The 25224-nt window shown below is 38.2% G+C and overlaps 1 protein-coding gene across 1 annotated transcript in view; it reads right to left on the bottom strand.

The window, feature by feature from the left end:
- Window positions 1-15086: 15086 nt before the first annotated feature.
- Window positions 15087-25224, bottom strand: part of c9orf72 (C9orf72-SMCR8 complex subunit) — a 33843-nt gene continuing 23705 nt past the window's right edge. The window contains exons 5-8 of the mRNA XM_078530296.1: window positions 21959-22194; window positions 19393-19450; window positions 19006-19115; window positions 15087-15500 (exon numbers count right to left, since the gene is read on the bottom strand). Of these exons, the coding sequence (XP_078386422.1) occupies window positions 15314-15500; window positions 19006-19115; window positions 19393-19450; window positions 21959-22194 (591 nt within the window). The 3' untranslated portion in view covers window positions 15087-15313. The remainder of the gene's footprint in view (window positions 15501-19005; window positions 19116-19392; window positions 19451-21958; window positions 22195-25224) is intronic.

Genomic DNA, 25224 nt, shown 5'->3' with positions numbered 1-25224 from the left:
GTGATAGGTGGAGGCAAAGGAGAGATTGCCAAAGATGTCATAGACAAAAGGACAAAGGGGTATTGACGGTGGTGATATTAGCTAAAGGATGTGCTAATGGTGACATTAAGGGTAGAAAGCAGGATGAGCAAGTGTCAGATGGCCCTAGTGGGGGTGGGGGGAAGGGATCAAAATAGGCTAAAAGGTGTAGATAAAACAATCGATGGAAATAAATTTTGAAATAATAATAGAAATAGGTGGGAAAAGAAAAATATATGAAAAGAATATAATAATTATTAGAAAAAAAGGGATCGGAAAGGGGGTGGGGATGGAGGAGAGAGTTCATGATCTGAAGTTGTTGAACTCAATGTTAAGTCCAGAAGGCTGTAAAGTGCCTAATCAGAAGATGAGGTGCTGTTCCTCCAGTTTGCATTGAGCTTCACTGGAACATTGCAGCAGGCCAAGGGTGGACATGTGGGCATAAGAGCAGGGTGGTGTGTTAAAATGGCAAGTGACAGGGAGGTCTGGGTCATGCTTGCGGACAGACCGAAGGTGTGGGGGTGATGGAGGAGTGGACCAGGGTGTCCCGGAGGGAATGGTCTCGAAGGAATGCCAACAGGAGGGATGAAGGGAAGATGTGTTTGGTGGTGGCATCATGCTGGAGTTAGTGGAAATGGCGGAGGATGATCCTTTGAATGCGGAGGCTGGTGGGGTGATAAGTGAGGACAAGGTGGACCCTATCATAGTTCTGGGAGGGAGAGGAAGGTGTGAGGGCAGATGAGCCGGACACGGTTGAGGGCCCTGTCAACCACCGTGGGTGGAAAACCTCGGTTAAGGAAGAAGGAAGACATGTCAGAAGAACTGTTTTGGAAAGTGGCATCATCGGAACAGATGCAACGGAGACGAAGGAACTGAGAGAATGGGATGGCGTCCTTACAGGAAGCAGAGTGTGAGGAGCTGTAGGAGTCAGACTTGTAATGAATATTGGTGGACAGTCTATCACCAGAAATTGAGACAGAGAGGTCAAGGAAGGGAAGTGTCAGTGATGGACCATGTGAAAATGAGGGGTGGAAATTGGAAGCAAAATTAATAAATCTTTCAAGATCCAGACATTACATGTCTTAATGGGCTCCATCCTGCACTCAAATTCACCTAAGAAATGGAGCAGCCAAATTAACTCCCTTTCCTTGATGTACTAGTTGATAAATCTGCCAGGGGATTCTCTACCATAATCTACTGCAAGCCTACCTTCACTGGTCAATATACATGTTGGGATTCTTACAGTTCCACATGCTAGATGATTAGTCTCATTGGCAACCTTGTAAATAGGGTCTGAGCCATTTGCTCACCATGCAGGCTTGAGGCTGAAATAGGGAACATCAAAGGCATCCAACAGGATAGTGGCTACCCTGACCAGATCATTTTGTGCTGTATATCACGCAAACTCATGAACAGGCCTAAGGCCATCACTTTCGGCCCTGAAAAGTGCCCAGTCTACCTCAGATTACCCTGGAAGGGCAAGGTATCTCAAAAATTTGAGCGACGGGTGAGGCTAGCTGTTTCACGCTGCTACTAAGCAGTAGCAACACGAGTGGTATTTACCACTAACAGGATGTTGTCATCAAGCCAAAAAGACGTTCTGCTTATCACACAAATAAGTAATGTAGTATATGAATTTCAGTGCCAGTGTGATGCTAGATATGTAGGCCATACATCCCAAAGACTGGTGGATAGTATCAAACAGCATGTCCCAGCTGCTGTTCATAATGGGCAGGGGCAGGGTACCCAGCCAACCCATGCTTGCAAAATTCAAAAGTGCCCAACATTAGATGTGATTCCACAATTGAACAACATTTGTTAAATAATCCTCCGTGTACTAAGAATTACGCTGACAACCAATTTAAGATTGAGAGTTGGGCTCGCAATGCGGCACGTTTCCGTGTACTGGGAGCTACATATATTAATACACAGGTTCTTGTTCTTTGCAGACAAAAAGGACATGTACATACATTGCACCTATTTCAGCTAAACAAAATATGTGACAGCCATTCACTGACTCATTCCTCAGGACAATGTCTTGACCAATCAGGGTCAAGCTCCTGGCTTAAATTTCAAACAATGCTCGGCAGCTGTCAGTCACCATCACTGGTGCATTCTCCATGGCAATGCCACTTGCCAACCAATCAGCACTCTCTTCGCATACAGTATAAATTGTTGTTTTTGCCCTTATATTGGCATTCTTGTGAGTGTCCTGATGAGTGCAAGATGAAAAGCTTAGACATGTCTCTTTTTTTCAGCAATACCCAAGTTCTGTACCACCAAACGACTATTCACTTAAGGTTCTTAATTATGTTTGGAATGGCAAAACTGTGGATTCTAGTTAAGTCTAGTGTTCAGGATTATACTATAAAATATTCAAGAGGTCAACACTTACAGACTGTGATCTGAAGTTGGCTGCTTGTCCGGTTTTGGATTGCTAAAGCTGAATGGCGAGAGGAAGAAGTTTCTGAGCACGCATCACTTTCACTTTAATCCATTGCTGTGCATGGATTTTTAAAAAAAAATTTAATCCTGTGACAGTGACAGCCTCAGTTCCGTACAAGTTGCACAGGATTGAGTTACTGATCTGGATTTCTGACTTAGGGTGTTGTAAACAACACATCAGCTACTGATAGGTCAGTTAGCAGAAGTTGGTGGTTTTTAAAAATATTTTGTGAGCATTATAAGGATTGTATAGTCATATGCATGGTGTCGTGTTCCTGTATATTATGAACTTTCAGTCAAAACTTTGTATTTTTAAAAACTTAGCAAAAGGCTGCAAAAACATGGCTGCCTGAGGGGCACCTGACTTCTTTTGTGGGTTGGAACCACCCACTGTCTCAAGGGGGAAAAAAATGAACATTCCAGTGTCACAACTCACTGGGAATAGTGCACTGTAATATCAAGCCCCACTGTTCCTTGAGCCACAGCAAATGTGAAAAGTTTGACCAAACCACCAGATTGTCCCAATTCTACCAAACTGTTTAATTTAGGTTAATAGAATACGAGCACCAGGTTTGTAAATTTAATAAGTAAATAACTGTTTATTCAACAAATTGTCTTTAACTAGTGGCAAAACAAATATATAACTTAAACTCTACCTCTTCTTGAACCCCTATACACAAACACACAGCCACATAAGGCAGACAAAACATGGTTTTTAAGGGTGAAATAAAACAGTTCAAGAGCATCAATTTGGGGTACAGGAATAGATGGGTTGATTTTGATTGATGTCTTCCAAATTCCTCGCGGTTTGTTGTTGGTGACACAAGGTGGTCTCCCAGGACTTTCAGCCTGTGGTTCACTGGTTGAAAAACTTGCTTTTTAATGTCTCTACTGGTGATTTTTCCCCTTTTCCTCTTGACAGGGGTTTTCAGAGAAAGCAGGTTACAGAGATGTGAGGAATAGCCAGCTAGCTACTGAGGCAGAATTACTGGAATCTTACAAACACGGGAGAATGAGGTTTTAGGTCTTCCCTCTATGCAGGCTAAGAGCTGTACTGCCTACACTGTTATCACACAAAACCTTGGTCACCTGGTCAGGAGCCAATTAAAATGCTGTCGGCAGGCATTTCCCCTTAGTCCAGGGCTCCTTTCCGGCACCATCCTGTTCTTTTATGGCACACTCTGTTCCAGAACAGCAACATTGTAGATATTCCTCATCCTATTCCAATGAACATGTCTTTCAACTGCAGCCATGGTAGTTTTTAAAGCCACAGTCCAAGAAAATTAAAAATAGGTCCTTTACATCAGACTGCTGTAGTACCAATGCCCTTTCCTGAAACTAATTCAAAAGAGTAATTTCAAATTGAATGGGTCATTCAAATACAAAGATACTGACTGTCTCAAAATCTTACAACACAATGTGTACTCAGCTCACCCTTTGTTTGGAAAAAGGACTTTGAAATGGTGGAAGTCACATGATCAGGGAAACCATTTTGGTTGTCTGCACTTAAAACCAGAGAAGCTGCTTACAGAGAGAGAAAAGATTCTACAGAAAGCCATCAAAGTAGCTGCAAGTCATCCAAGCAGTGAAGGTAATGGACAGCAATACCCTGGAAGTGGGAGAAAGACTCCCCCAAACTCTTCCAACTTTGATAAAAGCAAAATACTGCGTATGCTGGAAATCTGAAACAAAAATTACCCTTAATGTCACCATTAGCACATTCCTTAGATAATATCACCACCGTCAACACTCCTTTGTCCTTTTGTCTATGACATCTTTGGCAATCTCTTCTTTGCCTCCACCTATCACTGGCCCTCTATCCAGCTCTACCTGTCCCACCCTGCTCAACCACCTTATATTTCACCACATTTCTATATTTCCTTAGTTCTATGAAGAGTCATACGGACTTGAAACCTTAACTGTGTTCCTCTCCACAGACGCTGTCAGACCTGCTGAGTTCTTCCAACTTTGAGTTCACTTGAGAATCAACCTCCTGGAAATTCATCAAAAAACCTCACAGCTTACTGAGAATCCTTTGCTTTGCCAGATTTTCATCTCAACTTTAAAGTATCACCTCCATCTAAGAAATTACAGGGCTGCCATGAAAGAGACTGAGATAATTATAAGTTGCAACCATATTATCTATATGTGTGAGAGTGAGAGAAAGAAAAGCGAGCAAGAAGTCTAACTTAAAAATTTGGTGCAAATGTATGATGATAAATAACCTCCTTTATTTTTAAACTCTCAAAATGCTTGCTGCTGTAAAGTATTAATTGACATTATCACTCTGAGGGTAAGGAAACACATCCCTCTTACATACAAACATATTGATCATGAGCAATAAGAGGGAACACAAATTCTGTCCATGACAATGGTACTTGACACCATTGAAAAGGATGATATTATTACTTGTATGCAAAATTGTCCCCTAATAATTTTATGCTTCTCAGACATATTAAACTCTACCTCTACTACAGATTCTGTGATAATTTACTCATCCCTTAATTGTTTGTGGCTGTAGATTTTCATATAGTAGAATATTGATTACTGATATCACTTAAAATTACACTAAATGGTACAAACTATACTTGCAATGCTGCAAACTATACTTGCAAGGAAATTAACATTTAACTGAATGTATTAGTGCAGTCAGGTTCTTTCATTTTCCATACATGAGCAGTGACATCACAGTACTCATGGATGCAGCCTCGCTTGTTAAAAAGCAGTGAACAAATTGGAAATGAACCCAAGAACAAGAAGTCATAAAACACATCAAACTGCCATTATCCAGCATGTTTGGCTAACAGTGAGGTCATATTATACCGAAAGCCACAACACCAATTCAAACTGGAACTAAAACAAAAGGACTAATTAAGCATGTGGTAAACTGTTGGGCACTTTGCAGACTGCCCTTGCACCATAGTGACTTGCAGTTTATTTTCTGTGTGGATCACAATGTATTTGCTGATTTCCCTATAGGTTAAGCTATATAATTAACATAAAATATTGATACATTTTTGCTACTGAACATAATAATCACATCAAACAGAGTTCTGTAAGACACATACTGATTACTGTATGTTTATCACAAATGAACACCACATTATTCATACCATTTCCTGAATGTTATTCGCAGGGGATGAAACTGTTCACAGCAGGTGAGTCACAGATAGGAATACTAATAAGGAATTAATTTAAAATAAGTCTGCACAGGCCCCAACAGTTTTGCATTGCAGTCATATGTGGAGAGATGAAATGGCTATGGCATAAAAAAGTAAAGATTTTTTTTATGTATAACTCCCATCACAGAAATACCCAGAGTGTATAACCTAAAGCTTAGAGGTAAGGAGATATCCATAAATGTTATAATTTTAACCGAGTACTCTTTTGAGGGGGCAGTTAATGCTTCATCTCCACTCTTTTATAGGCATAAAGAAGAATCAGTTGTCTTCATTTTTGTGATCAGTGTGCTTTGGGGAGGGAGTAAACAATAAAGTATTATTGCTGAAAAAAAGATGAAAATTACAGTTGGTCCTTAAGAGACAGGGATTTGCAGCATTTACATATATTAGATAAATCAATATGTATTCCATGTCACTACATCTTCACTGTGATAAACCTTCTGCAAATGCTTCATAGCAATCTTTCATAATGAGATTTTACTAAAGCGAGTAGAATGCCTTTAGAGCATATAAACACTAATGTACACTTATCACCATGCAGATCATTTATTTTGGACAACTTAGTCAACTTGTGCGAACTGTTCTGATATACAGTGAGACTAAGCCCACTTTTAAAGTATGTCAACTTTCTTGTACTGCAACGGGCTTATCTTTGACTGCAGTCTTCAGGTACGCAACTATGCAAGAAATCTGACAATGCAGTTGTACTGTGCAAAATTCTGCATTACATGCAAACAGACCATGCATAATGTTAGTTAAAAGCATCACTCCAATTTCCTATTTAAATAGTACCACTGCCAGATTCAAAGTAGCATGAAAGATGTTGCTGAGGAGTATTTGGCTTTTAAAATGTCCCACTGCATAGTGCCTTCAATCACAGAGTAACCCTCAAAATTGCCATTTACCAACTGTAGCTAGAATGCAAAATCATTCTTGAATTGCAGGAGCACTTCGGCAATCAAACATTAGCTATTTTATTTTAAATTAACATTTTTTTTTTAAAGTTCACAATGTGAGACATGCTCTTTGAATTTATGCATTTTTCCTCACCTGCTTTATATTGACAGGCATTAGAAACTCAAAAAAAATAGTTTTACAGGATGTTAAATGAGAAAAGCATTCATTGGAAAAGGTTAGAGGGTTTATAAAAAGTGACATTCTAAAATATATTAACATTCCAAAAAAACCAAAAGGAAATCTGAACTTAAAACGCAAAAAGCTGCATAACAGTTCCACTAACATTAAGAGAAACCAAAGTTAACGTTTTGGGATATGTCACTTAAATAGAACAAAAACCCTTAGCTTTAAGAAAAACAATTAAATTACTGAAGTTGATATTTATGATACTACAGCCTTAATGTTCCAGGCACAATAATTCCCCATTTTCTGCTACAAAAGTGTGCAAGAACAGCATCTTTCTTCAGACTTTAAATGTGAAATGACATCATTAACATGTTACAACAAAAACTTTCCTTTATATAGCACTTTTAGCAAAACATTCCAAGTCACATCATAGGAGTATATTATAAGTTGATAATATGTTATAAATTGACATGAAATTGATATGTCTGTGACACATATGTAGATGGCATTTTTACTCATCATAATTTTAGTTCCAATGTTTCAACACCTTTAAAAATAATAACTGGTTTGCAGAACGACACATTTAAATGTCAATGTGAAGGGTAGAAGTGTTGTGGATTGTGCATTCAATTAATGTGGATTTGTCAAGTGCAGACTAGGAGCCTCCTTGTCAGGGTCGGGAGGGTGAAAGTGCAGTAAACTTACAGGGACAGTCACCACTGGGACTTGCACACCCCTGCCAGCTCCGGTTGGTGCATTAGGAAGAAAGGAAATTAAATTAAATATAACATTGCCTAGGGAATCCGAAAATAAGAGGGAAATGACAAAACTTAGAAAAATAAGAGCCATTTATCCCATCTAAGAGACAAGGGCTAGCAAGGTAACCTTTTGAGTAGAAGCTAGCTGTAAGCTGAAGTAACAACAGGCAGCCTACAAAGTCTTTGATAATTAGAAAGGGACAGTCCAGAAAGCAAGATTATGAGTCAGTTGCTTCATGGTGAAAACTAAGGAGTCATTTTCTATTTTAAATACAGCATTTTTATTTTTCTACCACCAAATCACCTCCAGAACTTTCTTTTGTTCCTAAACTTTTAAAAAGAACAATCAAGTATTGATATACTTTATTTTTAAAATATAGTCTCATAGTGCATTGATAAGACCACTCCACACAAAAATAAACATATGCTTTGCGTTAAAAAGACTTCAATGTAATATGCAGTTAAATGGATGAGAAACTGTTTTCTGCTAAATACTTTTTAGTTTTAGTTTTGCTATTTTTAGTTATGCTTCAGTTGTACACAACTTTTGTTAGACATCCAGCTGGAGCACTGCATTCAGTTTGGGTACCTCAGGAAGTATATTGGCCTTGGAAGGAGTACAACGCAGATTCACCAGAATGATTTTGGGACTAAAAGGGTTAAATTATGAGGATAGGTTGTATAAATGTGACATGTATTCCCTTGAGTATAGGGAATGATCTGATCAAGGTGTGTTAAATATTAAAAGGATTAGGTAGAGTATACAGAAAGTGTTTACTTTTGGCTGTGAAATTCAGAACAAGGGAACACAAACTTCAATTTAGAGCTAGGCCATTGAAAGCTGAATTCAGGAAGCGCTTCTTCATGTAAAGGGCAATGGAAATCCAGAACTTTCTTCCCTCTAAGTTTATGGATAGTGGGTCAACTCAAGCTTCCAAGAATGAGATTGATGGATTTTGTTAGGTCAGGGTATTCAGGCAGGTAAATGGAGTTGAGGTACAAATAAGCCATGATCTAATTGAGTGGTGGCTGGAGTGACTCACCACACGGAAAAAAGAGAAAGAAATTGAAATGGGAAATCTAAAAGGAATTTTTTTTTGAAAATGTAAAAATGAAACATCAAAGGAAAAATCAAAAAATACAACAGATCACATTGAAAAGATGAAAATAGGCTGGAAGGATAAAAGAAAATCCATGAAAGCCGGAACAATGACAATTATCAGATCTAAAATGCATATACTATTAGAAAGACACTAAATAAATACAGAATTAGGACACTGGTTGGGTAATAATGATAGTATTCCTCAAGGCAACAAAGTTGGCTTCAGTACTATTTCTGATAAGGGACAATGTCTAAAATGTGTTCCACAATAGCAACCTGTGAGTATACTACTTAAGTAGAATACAGACCAACTTGAAGTTTGCTAAGAACAAATGTCATTGAGATCAGCCATGTAAAAGACAAATCTCTAATTTTAGATGTGGACCGTCTCTCTCTTTACGTTGGAAGAGGGAGATGGATGGAATTCATCAATAATATTCATTTTAACTCATCACTATAAAGTAATCTTAGGATTTTTAAAATAAAAAGCCCAGGTATCTTATTCATGTACCAAACAGAATTCCCATTCATGACAGGTCTGAGATCTAACCAGTTCCAGATCTTAAGACTCTGCAGTATTATATATTTTAAAATTAATTTTTAACTACCTCAACACTTTGTTGTTTTCTAAAAGATATTTCCAACAATTTCCTGGGGGAAGCTATTGTCCCTGTAGCTTGATATGCAGTCATGGATGAGAAATGTCATATGCCTGGCTAGAATATAGATGCTGTTTCAAAGGGAGCTGTCTGACCTCTTTATGTGGAGTGCTTAACAAGAACTGGGAAACAGAGTCTACCCACATCTTCGAAGTAGTTAGTTTTTATTCCTATTCTATCAATTACCTATTCTCTAATTTTTGCAATGTTTTTTGTTATATTACTTCTTGGGATATGGGCATTGCTAGCGCAGTCAGAATTTATTACCCATCCCTAGTTGCACTTGAGGAGGTAGCAGTGGACTGCCTCTTGAACCTCTGCTATCTATATTATGAATGCACTCCTACAGCACTGTAGTTAAGAATTTTGACCCAGCATCAATGAAGAACAAACCAATGTCCAAGACAGGATGGTGTGTCACTTGTTGTTCAACATGGAGGTATACTGATTTACTTAGCTGAGGGAGGGCAATAGGTTTTAATCAGCAAATCCTTGCCCATGTTTGACCCGGAATCATACTTCACGGGGTCTAGAATCAATGTTGTGTACTCCCAAGGTCTCCCCCACTGTGTAACTACTATACATCTGTCCAGTTTGTGGGTATGATATACCCAGGAATGGTGACGGAGGACTCTAGGATTCTGCTTGATAAATACGACTGTGAGTGTGGCCATGTCAGCCTGTTGCTTGACTGGTTTATCAGGACGACTCTCCCAAACTTGGCACCAGTCTCCAGAATTTAGTGAGGAGGTACAAAAACAACATATTTTATTTATATAGCGCCTGTAACATAAGAAGACATCTCAAGACACTTCACAGAGGTATAATAAAACATAATATGACACCAAGCCACATATTAGGGCTTAGTCAAAGGCGGCTGCAAAGATACTAAATGCATTGGTTGTGATCTTCCAGATTTCCCTAGAGTCTAGAGTATTGTGTACAGTTTTGGTCTCATTAGCTGAGGAAAGATATACTTCCTTCCTTAGGGAAAGGGAGTGCAATTAAGGTTCACCAGGCTGACTCCTGGGATGAGGGAGATTTTCTTATAAGGAGAGATGGAGTAACTTAGGCCCATATTTCCAAGGGTTTAGAAGAAAGAGAGGTGATCTCATCAAAACAATTAAAATTCTTAAGGGACTTGACAGAGTAGATGCTGGGAAGATTTTCCTTTGGGTGGGAGTCTAAAATTAGAGATCAGTTTCAGAATAGGTGGTCAGCCATTTAGGACTGAGATGAAAAGAAATTTCTTCACTCAAAGGATTGTAAATCTTTGGAATTCTCTCTGTAAGAGAGCTTAGAATTCTCAATTGCTGAATATATTCAATTAGAGATGGGTAGATTTGAATACTAACGGATATGGGGATTGTGCAGGAAGTCTAGCTGAGGTAGATGATCAGCCATGATCTTACTGAATGGTGGAACAGACTCGAGGGGCCAACTGGTTTACTCCTGCTTCTATTCCTTATGAGAATTTTACATCATCGATTTAGCTTGGCGTTCTTTTATTGCGTTCTGATTCAATGCCTAGATCACAGCCAAGTTTCCTATTCCATTTTTTTGTTTTCCTTTCTAGTGGTTTGATACAACTGAGTGATTTGCTTGGCCACTTCACTGAGCAGTTCAGTCAAATACTTTGGGGTGAGACCACAGACATATATAGGCCATACTGTGTAACAACAGATTTCCTTTGCTAAAGGATATTAGTGAACCAGTCAGGTTGTTAGGACAATCTAACATGGTAAATTTCTTTTCACTGGTACACGCTTTTATTCCAGGTTTTTATTTAAATTGAATTCAAATTCTCAAACTGATGATACAAAACTAGATGAGAAAATAATTTGAGGAGAATGTAAAAAGACTGCAAAAAGATATAGCTCAGTTAAGTGAATGGGCAAGAGGTGGCAGATGGTATATAATGTGGGAAAGTGTGAAATTATAAACTTTGGTAGGAAGACTGAAAAAGCACTTTTTTTTTAAAAAAAGTGCAACCAGTAAATGTTGGGATTCAGAAGGATTTGGTGGGGGTGGGCTCCTTGTGCATAAATCTCAAAGCTAACTTGCAGGTACAGCAATCACAGCAAGCTATCAGGAAAACAAATGATATGTTAGCCTTTATTGCAAGGGGCTGCAGCATATGACAAAGGAATTATTGCTGAAATTATATAGGGTTTTGGTGAGACCACGTCTGGAGTTTTTTTTGGTCTCCTTACCGAAGGAAGACTACACATGCCTTAGAGGTGATGCAACAAAGGTTCATGGGATAAGAGAGTTATCCTGTGAGGAGATAATTGAGTAGAATGGGTCTATATTAGCTGCAGTTAGAAGAATGAGGGGTGATCACATTGGAACATACAATTAAGGGGCTTGACAGGGTAGATGTTGAGCGGCTGTCAAGAGAATTAGGGATAGGACAAGATCTATAAGTTCAGTCTTGATCTTTTTGAAGAGCAGAGCACACTCAATGAGCTGTTTGGCCTTCTACTCCTCCTTTTCGTATGTTATGTTCCAAAAATATTGAAAAATAAATGCATAAAATGCCCAAGAGCTTCCTGGCATTATATTATTAGATTGGGACAGTGCTATACTGCACTAGGTATAAACTCCAATTGATAAGAACATAAGAGCATAAGAAATAGGAACAGGAGTAGACCTTTCAGCCTCTCAAGCCTGCTACACCATTCAATAAAATCATGGCTGATCTTCTTGCATTTCGATTTCCACATTCCCATCTAACCCTGATAACCTTTGATTCCTTTGCCTAACAAGAATCTCTCTACCTCTGCCTTAAAAATATTCAAAGACCCTGTCTCCACCGCCTAAGGCAGAGAATTCCAAAGTCGCACAACCCAATGAGAGAAAAAATTTCTCCTCATCTCTGTCCTAAAAGGGCGATCCCTAATTTTAAGACAATGCCCCTAGTTCTGGACTCACCCACAAGAGGAAACATCTTTTCAATGTCCACCATGTCAAGGCCGTTCAGGATCTTGTATGCTTCAATCAAATCACCCCTCACTCTTCTAAACTCCAGCGGAAACAAGCCCAGTCTGTCCAACCTTTACTCATAAAACAACCCACTCATTCCAGGTATCAATCTAGTAAACCTCCTTTGAACTGTCTCCAATGCATTTACATCCTTCCTTAAATAAGATGAACAAAACTGCACACAATATTTGAGGTGCAGTCTCACCAATGCTCTGTATAACTGAAGCATAACATCCTTACTTTTATGTTTAATCCCTCTAGTAATAAAGGATAGCATTCCATTAGCCTTCTTAATTACTTAATGTAAATCGTAAAAAGTTGAGGCCCCAGTACAGACCCCTGTGGGACACCACTCGTCACATCCTGCCAATCAGAAAAAGACCCATTTATGCATGCTCTCTGCTTTCTGCCAGCCAGCCAATCTTCTATCCATGCTAATATGTTACCCGCTACACCATGCACTTTTATTTTCCGTAATAATCTTTGATGTGGCACCTTATCAAATGCCTTCTGGAAATCCAAGTACAGTACATCTACAGGCTCCACCTTATCCACTGCGCATGTTACTCCTTCAAAAAACTGCAATAAATTGATCAAACATGATTTTCCTTTCACAAAACCATGCTGACTCTTCCCAGTTGCCTTGAGCTCTTTTAAATGCCCAGCTATAATCTCTTTAATGATTGATTCTAATAACTTCCCCACAACAGACGTTAAGCTAACTGGCCTATAATTTCCTGTTTTCTGCCTCCCTCCCTTCTTGAATAGAGCAATATTTGCTACTTTCCAATCTGATGGAATCTTTCCAGAATCTAGTGAATTTTGGAAAATTAACACCAATGCACTGACTACTTCAGTAGCCACCTCTTTTAAGACCCAGGTTGTAGTTCATTGGGACCTACAGACTTGCCAGCCTACAGTTCCATCAATTTGCTCGGTACCATTTCCCTAGTGATTTGAATTCCACCAAGTTCCTTTCTCCCATTCACCTCCCGATTTGCAGCTATTACTGGAATGTTTTTTGTATCCTCTATAGTGAACACTAAGCAAAATATTTGTTCATTTCTTCCACCAATTCCTTATTATCTACTATTAACTCTCCACTGTCACTCTCTAGAGGACCAAAACTCACTTTATTTATACTTTTCCTTTTTAAGTACCTGTAGAAACTCTTGCTACCCATTTTTTACATTTCTAGCTACCTTCCTCTCATACTCTAATTTCTTTCTCCTGATTAACCTTTTAGTCATTCTCTGCTGTTCTTTATATTCTGTCCAATCATCTGTCCTGCCACTAATTTTTGCAGAGTTGTATGCTTTTTCCTTAAGTTTGGTGCTTTCCTTACCGCCTCTAGTTAACCACGGATGGTGGGTCCTCCCCTTGGAATTTTTCTTTATAGTAGGAATGTACTTTTTTTGATTACTCTGAAATATCTCCTTAAATGTCTGCCACTGCTTCTTTATTGATCTATCCTCTAGCCTAGTTTCCCAGTTCACTTCAGCTAACTCAGCTTTCATCCCCACGTAGTTGCCCTTATTTAAGTTTAAGATACTAGTCTTAGACCCACTCTTCTCCCTTTCAAACTGGATGTAAAAATCAAGCATATTGTGGTCGCTGCTACCTAGGGGTGCCTTTACTCTGAGGTCATTAATTAATCCTGTCACGTTACACAATACCAAATCTAATATAACCTGCTCTCTGGTTGGTTGCAGAACATGCTGCTCTAAGAAACTATCTCCAAAACGTTCTAAGAACTCCTCATCCAGGCTACTACTGCCAATCTGATTTTTCCAGTTTGTGTGTAGATTAAAATCACCCATGATCATTGCCCTTTATCACAAGCACATAATATTTTCTCTTGAATGATTTGTCCTACACTGTGGCTACTGTTAGGGGGCCTGTAGACCGCTCCCCACTAATGATGTTTTTTCCCTACTATTCCTCATCTCCACCCAAACCGATTCTACATCCTGATCTCTGAACCAAGGTTGTCTCTAACTATTGTACCAATGCCCTCTTTGATTAACAGTGCTACCCCTCCACCTTTACCTAGCTTCCTATTCTTCTTGACTGTCATGTACCCTTCAATATTAAGGTCACAATCTTCGCTGTTCTGCAGCCATGTCTCCGTAATTGCTATCAGATCATATTTATTTACTTAAATGGGGGCCATCAATTCATTTACTTTGTTATGATTGCTCCATGCATTCAGATAGAGAGCCTTCAGTTTTGTCTTTTTGCTACCTTTGTAACATCTAGACTTTGACTGTTGATTTATTCTTAGGTTTTTTTTTTCCTCTGTCCCTTCCTGCCATTCTCTGGCCCTCATTTCTCATATTACTAATTTGCTCTCTCGTCTTGACTCTACACCTTGAATTGATACCTCTACCCAAGCTTGATCCCTCACCCATCTTGTTTAGTTTAAAGCCCCATCTCCCTAGAGAGTGACAGTGGGGAGTTAATAGTAGATAATTACTGCAAGGTGGCGTCATGGATGGGACTTCATAGCCCCCAGCTTCAGTGTGCTGGAGAGGAAGATCAGGACAAGAGTTATATTGCCATATTTCAAGTTGACATGTATCCAAATCATCTCTCACAAATGTGGAATCCAGGTGCCATTCCGGCACCATTGTGTTTTGTGATTGAAACATGACTTATTAATCTGATGCATTATAATAGAGCTATTGTAGTTACATCCTTAACTTGCAATAAAAAAACCCTCAAATAAAAGTATGGATAGCTACTTTGAGCCAGATGTATTTTGAATTATTGTTGAAAGTAAAGCCTGAAAGAATGTTAAGTGAGAAAACAATCTTTGTGTAAAAAATGTGCAACACCAAAATTAAAGGATGGCTAAATTCAATGGTAGTAGGTTTTATTTGTATTGTTAGTAATGAACCAACGAATCTATTTATTGACTAACTTTCTCATGGTTGTTCAAATTTTATACCCTATTTGCTGGTATGACAACTGATTTCAACATCTGCATTACTATCTTACTCTTTCATGTTAATTAGCTATTGCAATAAGCAAGCTCACATTATTCACATTAATGTAAAATACAATTCAAATAATTTGTCTCTAAAGTAACATTAACACATCACGTTCTTGTACGCTTGTGTAGAAAGACTTCCCAAAAATAAATGAATGTAGGCCTGGCTTTAATTTCTCAGCCATAGCCATGATAATACTCAAGTCACCTTCCTCTGTAAGGTCAAGGTCAGTCTTCAGATTGCGTAAGGATTTGAAAGGCTTCTTTCCCTTCTGGCTAGAGAAAAGAAATAAACAGAACACACAGTTAGCATTAAAATTAACAATCAGAATTTAATAGGTGCCATTCAGGTCATTATGCTTGTACCAGCTCACAAAGAGCTACCATTTTAGTCCCATGTCACTGTCCTTCCTCCATGCCCTTTAAATTTTGTAAACATTTTTAATGTCCTATTTTATAATTAATTATTCCTCCACTAATTTTTCTGGCAGGACAATTCAAATGCTAGCAATCCATTTTAAAAATAAAATTTCTACCCAGCACTTCCTTCATTTTCTTGGCAATGACTGTAAATTTATACCCTCCAGTCACCAAGCAGCAAAAATATATTTTGCCCATTTACCTTGTCAAAACCCCAATAATTTCAAGCTAACTGATCTACTCTTGACCTTTATGTAAATGAAACAAATCTACCTGTGATCTAATTAATGTGTTGCATTGGTATAAGAAACATTTGTTTTGTACTCTGTGTCCCTATTCATAAAACCAACAGTACAATAGTGACTTTATCAACTTATCCTCTAGTTTTTAAAGATTTGAATGTCTGAATTCTTAAGTATTGCTGCTCTTTAAGTTTTACTATTTGGCATATAATTCCTCTCTTTATTCTCTCTATAACATCTTTGGAGGCTGCTGAAAGAGATCTGGATCGTCTCATCATCCGGTTAGTCAGCTTCAATAGCAAATTATAAGGTATACATCACCTATGATTAAATGTGTTATTTATCTTCATCAAGGGCATTCTTAATGAGTATCCAAATGCTCCCTCTCAATTTAAAAGCAAATGACTGCCTGCACAGTTAAGATACCAGGTACACAATGGTGTGATTTTAAATTCTTGATTTAAAAGTGGAACACCAACATTCAGTTGTACATGGCAACTTTAATAATGCTCAACAATATTTCAATCAGTATTCATGTGGTCATTACATAGAAAGAAAAAGAAGTCTTTTTTAATGGTAATAACCTGATGTATTTCTAATATCACCATCTGACAGACAGTGCAAATTGGTTTAATATCTAGTTAATCAAATATAGAAAATTCCAGGAAAATAGCAATAAGCCAATCTGGTTTATTATCTGGTAAATATACGTTTACTGATTTAAGATTCGATTTTTGGCAATGGTTGCTGAATGGGGACACCTGCTGGAGATAACTGCCACACAATACAATTGAGGTAAAATAAAATTTTAAGCAATGGCATCATTTAACTGTGGACATTTATAATTGACTGAAGTTTAACATATAGTCAATTATTAGACAGTGCTAAAACCACTGTTCATCATTATTACTTACAGAACCAAAAATTTAACTGAACCATTTTAAATTTAGAACAATGTAAAGAGCAAGCACATAAAAGACTGCAGTCCATCCAGCTAACCCTAAAATCAAATACCCACCTCACTCAAATATACAATTACATTAACATTTTCCATGCTGTTTCCCTATTAAACAATGCAAAGTATTTATCAGTATTTAAGTATATTTTATGCATAATTTTGAATTATGACTAATTACTGAAAGCTTACGTGAAGGATCCTTATATTTCTGTAGCTATGGTGTTATAACATCTAATTTATTCACAAGTTTTACAACAGAATACATATTGCTGGTAACTCCAAACTACTTGTTCAATTGATAGAATAGGTCTTGTGCATACTCCTATTTCTCAGAGATGGACTTTTGATCAAATTGTCTTTGACTTTACTTTTTAAGAAGTGTTAATTCCAGCTCAGTTATAGGAAACTAACTATTTCAGGATTGCAATAATTTGGTGATGTATACAATTGTTTTCAGATCAGAAGTTAAGATGCAAAGATGTGGGGAACAAGTTTGCCTATAGTTTATGAAACATTTTTAAGCTTTTAAACTTATTGAGACTGCATGCCATCAATTTCAGACTGAGCTTACTGTTTTCTCCATATTATCAAATTATCATTTAGTAATGCTCAATGAACTAGCAAATGATATAGGAACATAGGAAATAGGATCGAGTAGGCCATTCGGCCCATTGAGCCTGCTCTGCCATTCAAACAGATCGTGGCTGATCATCTACTTCTATGCCATTTTTCCCCACTATCCCCATATACCTTGATATCTTCAGTATCCAGAAATCTATCAATTTCCATCTTGAACATGCTCAATGATTGATCTTCCACAGCCCTCTTGTGTTAGAGAATTCCAAAGATTCACCACCCTGTGTGTGAAGAAATTCCTCCTCATCTCAGTTTTAAATGGCCTACCCTTATTCTGAGACTGTCTTCCCTGGTTCTAGACCCACCAGCCAGGGGAAACATCCTATCTACAGCTACCCTGTCACACCTTGTAAAAAATTTCTAAGTTCCAATGAGATCACCGCTCATTCTTCTAAACCCAAGAGAATACAGGTCCAGTTTCCTCAATCTCTCCTCATAAGACAATCCCGCCATCCCAAGGATTAGTCTGGTGAACCTCCGTTGCACTCCTTCTGTGGCAAGTATATACTTTCTTAGATAAGGAGGCAAAAACTGTACACAATACCCAAGGTGTGGTCCCAGCTAGGCTCTATACAATCGCAGTAAGATATTTTTATTTCTGTATTCAAATCCCCTTGTGATAAAGGCCAACATACCACTTGCCTTCCTAAATGCCTGCTGCACCTGCATGCTAGCTTTTAGTGACTCTTGAACAAGGATTGCCAAGTCTCTTTGAATATCAAGACTTCCCAACCTCTCATTTTCACAAGTCCCTTGGTTCCCTGGTATTTCTGGGAGATTTTCTGTATCTTCTTCTGTGAAGATAGACACAAAGTAATTGTTTAGTTTCTGCACTATTTCCATATTCTCCATTATAAATTCTCCTGTTTCCGCCTGTAATGGATCCACATTTGTCCTTGCTAATGTTTTCCTTTTCACATACCTAAAGAAGCTTTTACAGTCCACCTTTATGTTGCTCACTAGCTTGCATTCATATTCTCTTTTCTCTTACCGTAGCAGTTTCTTGGTCATCCTTTGCTGGATTCTAAATTTCTCCCAATTCTCAGGCTTACCACTTTTTCTGACATCCTTATAAGCTCCCTCCTTTGATGTAATGCAATCTTTAATCTTTGCAATCAATCATCTTTCCTGTTGGGTTTTTGTATCTTACAGTAATGTATATTTGTTGTAGACCATGCAATACCTCTTTAAATACTAGCCATTCCCTATCTACTGTCATGTCCTTTTATGAATTTTCCCAATCCACCATAGTCAACTTGCCCCTCAAACCTTAAAAATTTCCTTTGTTCAGATTTAGGATCCTAGTTTCAGAATTGACTATATCACCTTCAAACTTAATGTAAAACTCCATCATATTATGGTCACAATAAAGTAATAATGTAGCAAACAAAACTATGCAAGAGAGTGACTGCATTTGCATTTAATTATTAAGAAAAATATTTAGATAAGTAGATGTATTTATATAAACCTGTGGGGTACTGCAATTTTAAAATAACACTGAAAACAGAAAATAAATCTTGCATACGTTTCATCTTCTATGTATTTTATCACTGTTTGGGCTTTTCTGTGAAGGATGAGGAGAAACTGTGCTAGGAAAATGCTCCTGAGGGCCAAACCAGATTTGAGCTGAAAAACCTGCAAAAGACAAGTTTTCATTTATAATTTTACTAAGCTGTTTTTAACATTTAAATTAAAGTAGCAGATTTTCATGAATACTTTGAAAATGTTATTTTGACAAAGTTTATTATTTTCTAACAAATGCTACAAACTACACCATACATCTAGATACTGTACCAATAATGTTTCCATTACCAAATATGAGAACAAATTATCCACAAAATAGAGAAACTATTCTACCAAAGTATCAGTAAATACTGCTCACAACTGACGTCTTAGTTCTAATATCTCATACCTGATCTAAAAACGATTTCACCAAGGTGTCTCGATGCATCACATCCTGGAAAATATTCCTGAGAGAGTTTATTGAAATGTAATTGAATACAAATATAAACAAGTTAAAAGTTACAGTAGAAAGAAAATTCTATAAAAAAAACATCTGGTTCGTGCAATGGCTAACCGTATTGACCTTTCACCTCTGAAACTCAAATTTGAATCTAACCTGGGATTAAATTACTTTAAATTGCAGAATTCCAAAACTATTTAAGAAAAACATTGAGCAACCCCAGAATTTAATCACTTAAAATTCCATTTAGGAATGTACAAGTTTGTTGACATTTATATTCATCAAACAACCAGGAGGGAAGAAGTAGTCCATAGACTGTAACAGGGCCCATCATCCTAGCCCGACCCATAAGGATAGCTGACTGCTCGACAGTATAGTACAACACTACTATATTTATACCACTCATGGGAAAATACTGTGGAGTGAGAACTGTAGAAATGTGTGATGTTAAATAGAATGCGTTGTAAAATCTCAAGCACTTGTGGGATATAATGACATGTCTTGTTACACTTCATTAATTGGAGGGGAAAGTGTCAATTCTTTTCCAAATCAGAATTACTTGGAGAAGTATTTAATAATAAATATTAAAAGGATTATGTGGAGAAGCAACATGCTTTGATCCAGAATAATACAGCAAAGTTCTAAACCAGTGAATTATGCCCACAATTCTCCACACATGTTCCTATATTGACCTTTATGATAAGTGGGAGACAGCAAACAGAAGCAGGACTGCTTTTAAGAATCTTAAATAACCAGCTAAAGAGCAGCATTGGCACAGAGCCGTGAGCAAGTTGTGAAAGAATTCCTCAGCCAAGGAATTATACATTTCATGTGTTTTTAAATTTTAGTTTCATACCTTTTTAAAAAGGATATTGATGACAGGGCTGAAATCTAAAGGTTTTCTACGAGCTGAGGGTAGTCCATCTTTGTTCTATTTTAAAAAGCTGCAACATAAATCACTCCTAACTAGGCAAGTCTCCACAATAGATTTCATTCACATTTTACAATATATGATATAGTAAACATCAAGGTTTGTCATCAAGCTGGGGTTATCAGTGCAGTCAGGTTGATGTGAAGGGAGTTCTACACTGTGTCTGAACTGCTTGTACAGGGAAACTTTGGTTTTAGTAGTGGGATTGGCTCGTGTCATCAGGATACAACCCAATGACTTGGACCAAAGTTGTAAATGCGATCTTGCAATATTACAGAAATTGATTTAGTAAGGTACCTTTTTCACTCAGATTTGACTAACAACTTGAAAATGAATAGAAAAAAAATAGCTGGCTATCGTTTTGATTTCTGAACTGTACACTATGTTAAAACCATAACATATAAGTTTCAGTACTTGTACAAACTACAATGTATTGAGATTTCTAAGCTACGACCATTTTAAAATTATTGGAACTCTTTCTTTCCAAGGTGACCAGATAACAGAATCTACTGTACCTGACTCGGGGTCTGATTTTGTCAGTAAATGATACAAGCAAATTTCTACCTTCTCTCAATGAAGACCACACAAAAAAGTAATGAAAATGTAAGTCAAAGTCTCAGCAAAAACGCACAGCATATTATTTTCCAGCCCAGTCCACAGCAACATGACCTTTTGAACAGTGACAGAATCTTATTTCACTCTCAGTATTTGATCTGGTAAGGTGACATAAAGGCACGATTGAAGGGTGCAGATAAATTTTGCCTTTGATAACTATATTACTGATAATTACAATTTGCATTTTGTCACTTCCCCCTAAAGGAACTATCAAGTGGATTTGGTCGGCCTGGCAAATACCATCTGCCGTATCATAACACTCTTCATTGGTCAATATATGCATTGGGATCCCTACAGTTCTGCGCGCTATAAGACTGGCCTTATTGGCAACCTCATAAATAGGGCCCAAGCCATTTGCTCACCATGCAAGCTGGGTGAAAGAGGGCGCATCAAAGCCATCCTGCAGGACAATGGCTACCCTGATCAGAACATCAATCGTATATTGCACAAACTCATGAATTGGCCTAAGGCCACCACTTTTGGTCCTGAAAAGTGCCCAGTCTACCTCAAAATACCATGGAAGCGTAAGGTGTCTCAAAAATTTGAGCAACAGGTGAAGCTAGCTGTTTCATGCTGTTACTATGCAGTAGCAATGCGAATGGTATTCGCCACTAACAGGATGCTGACGTCAAGCCAAAAAGATATTCTGCCAATTACCCAAATGAGTAATGTGGTATATGAATTTCAGTGCTGGTGTGATGCCAAGTATATAGGCTGTACATCCCAACAATTGGCAAATCGTATCAAACAGCGCGTCCCTTAAGCTGTTCGCAACAGGCAAAGTACTGACCGTACCCAACCAGCCCGTGCTTGCAAAACTCAAAACGTGGTGTCCAACATTAGATGAGATTCCGCAATTGGACAACGCCTGCTAAACAATCCTGATTGTGCTAAGAATTACACTGCCTCTTTTTTCAGCAATACTCAAGTTCTGTCCTACCAAACAACTATTTGTTTCAAAATACTTACAAATCAGGGGTAAAACTTTCATCCATATGAATTACAGTATCAGGAATCATGTCTTCTTCTGATGCAGTCTTCTGAAGTTTGTAAAGTTCCTGGCTCATGTAACTCTGCTGGTTATAAATGTGTTCATGACATGGGGCCATCTGCTTCACTGTATTCACATCGACATCAATGTGTGTGGTTGGATATGGAGCATACATTATCTGACGGAAAGGCAGCACAAAGCTACCAGTAGCATCCTGAGAAAGTGAAAGTTAACATTTGTATTAATCAGAAGCATCAATTCTAAGTAATTGCTTTCAATAATGATTGAAGATACACTTTGGATTTACTGAGCTCTAACACTTCACAATTTCACATCATCTTTTTGTCAAAATTGCAAACCAAGCTATTGTACTGGAAGATATCTTGAAAATTGCAACAGGTTCAAAAGTTTGCTATTTTTGTGTCATTTTATTTAAATACAAAAGCAAACTGTTCTAGTTGGTTTAATCCCAGCAGACTAAGAATCGGGTTAAGAAGATAAATTATATCTTAAATACCATAGGTTTTCAAACTGGGGGCTCCTGACTCAAGCCCTCCAAATCATCAGATTTTGTTTATTAGTTCGTTTTTCTCTATTTACTGACTCACTCTCATGCTACTTATCTTGGATTTAAACATTTTATACAATGGTAGTACCATTACCCTTTTAGGTAGCAAGCACTAACTTTCACAAATATTTCCAAGATCTTCCCCAAAACCTTTGGTATTCACAGATATATAACTTGCTCCATACTGCAGAATTACTTATTTTTATACTCACGGGATAGATTCTGGGTAATTTCTATTATTGGCTATTAATGAATCTATTTACATATTTAGTAATATCTGACTCTCACTTATTGCCTGACAATCACACAAATGACACTAAGATCAAAGGGAATACAAGATAACGAATATCTCAATTTTATTCAGAGAAACAGTAAAGATAAGTAACTTTGCAATAAATTCTCTATAGAACAGGCCATAATTTTTGACAACTGCTACAGTGATCAGTATACAAATAAAATGTTGCTGTTCTGTACATACACAAGATTGAAACTAAAAAATTCTTCCAAGGTTAAAACTGTATGTGCCTACATGGATTTGAAAATGACGATGCACAAGAGCTAGTTAACATCAGCAATGACTGCTGCCTGGAGGTTTTTATTCATAAGGATACAAAATATACATCATCCAACAAGCTGCCTTATAGAAAAGAAATTGCTTTAGAAATTATCTATGAGACTGAAATCCTAATCCCCGGACCTCCCTCCCAAATTAGTTCCTTATCACTGAACTCTGGAGGATCTTTGGGCCTAGAAATTATCGAGTACTGCATTTAATCCGAGTAGAGAGGAGAGGAAAAGCGTGTGTGTAAACAATTTTTTATTCCAAATTGTAGTTCTCTAATTAAGGTAAGAACACAGAATAACACACATTCATTTTCTGTCCCCAGTAGAGAATAAGTATTCCATTACAACTTATTACCAGCATAATGCTAGGGATATAAAATAGAAGAATCTAAAATAGTGCATTGACACACCAAGTTGATGCAATGATGGCAGCCTTCCATTTTGTACGACGATGATTTGCACCGTTGTGGTCAATTGTCTGTTAAGCATTGTCTCGTGTGTTTCAAGTGCCCCACTCTACCGCATTTGCTGCAGAGAAAGGCACTGGGTTGAGAAGGTGCACAATTCACTAGCCTGTTTTCTCTGGGCCCTCTTCTTGGCCAGCTGAGCTTTTTGTTTCTGCTCTCCCCTTCCAAGGCCCTTCCAAACTGTCAGCCTCCAGAGGTCACGGCCATCAATGACCGTCTCCCTGCTGCCAGTGTCAATATCCATCCTCTTCATACCTCACTTGCAGGTATCCTTGTAGCAGAGGTATGGATGCCCAGGAGACTGAGAGCCAGCAGCCAATTCACCATACAGAAGGTTTTTGGGTATTCAGCCATCATTCATGGGATGAACATGGCTGAGCCAGTGTAGATATTGTTGGCTTAGAAATGAGTGCATGCTGATGGAGTTAGAATGCTCCAGGACTCTGAGCTGGTGACCTTATCCTGCCAAGAGATGCCAAGGGTACATCTGAGACAGCAAAGGTGGAAACTGTTCAGCCTTTTCATCTGTCTGGCATATGTTGTCCAGGTCTCACCACTGTAGAGGAGTGCGCTAAGGATGCAGGTTTGGTCGGCTTGCAGTTTGGTGTTCTCAGTCAGGTTGCTGTAAGCTTGGACATAACAGTTGCAGTATTTGTGATGTGTGCATTGATTTCAGCATGGCAGATTGCTGGTGGTTGTGAAGCCTCGCTATGTGAAGCTATCTGCAACCTCCAGTGTCACATTGTTAATGCTGATAGATGGCGATATGGCAACATCCTGGACCATGACATTTGTCTTCCTGATGTTGACGGTCAAACCAAGCTCTTTACAGCTGTGAGAGTCCGTCCATTTGTCCTGTAGGTGTTCCTCAGTTTTGAAGGTTAGTGCGGCATCATCAGCATAGAGCAACTCTCTGATGAGGACTTGGCGCACCTTTGTCTTGAATCTTAGGTGAGCAAGACTGAACAGCTTTCTGTCAGTTCTGGTACTTAAGTAAACACTCTCTGTAAATGACCCGAAGGCAAATGACAGCAGGAAAGAGAAGATGATTTCGAAGAGTGTCAGTGCCAAAACTCAACCCTATTTGACCCCACTGCAGATCTCAAATGGTTGCGATGATGTCCCTTTGTTGCTGATCTTACTCATCATGTTGTCGTGGAAAGAGAACACATTGAGCAGCTTCGGTGGGCAGCCAATTTTCTCCAGCAGCTTAAACAAACTGCCACAGCTCACATGATCAAATGCCTTGGTGGAACCGATGAATGCAATATATAGTGGTCTTTACTGTTCACGGCATTTTTGCGGCAGCTGTCAGACTGAGAAGATAATGTCAACTGTAGATCTTCCAGTTCTGAAACCACGCTGGGATTCGGGTAGATGTGTTCAGCCAGGGTCTGCAGTCTGATCCGGACAAATATTTTTCCCACGATGTTCATCAGGGAGGTGCCTTGAAAGGTGCTGCAATTGCTGCGGTCATACAGACTCAAAACGTTAACTCTGTTTCACTCTCCACAGATGCTGCTAGACCTGCTGAGTTTTACCAGCATTTTTTGTTTTTGTTTCAGGTTTCCAGCATCCACCTTTTTTGCCTTTATCATGACTCTCCTGCCTTTGTTTTCATGGGCCATTTTCTTTGCTGATGGAC

Source organism: Cetorhinus maximus, chromosome 2, assembly GCF_964194155.1.
Source record: "Cetorhinus maximus chromosome 2, sCetMax3.hap1.1, whole genome shotgun sequence".
NCBI classification, from domain to species: domain Eukaryota; kingdom Metazoa; phylum Chordata; class Chondrichthyes; order Lamniformes; family Cetorhinidae; genus Cetorhinus; species Cetorhinus maximus.
This window is presented reverse-complemented; position numbering and strand designations above follow the sequence as displayed.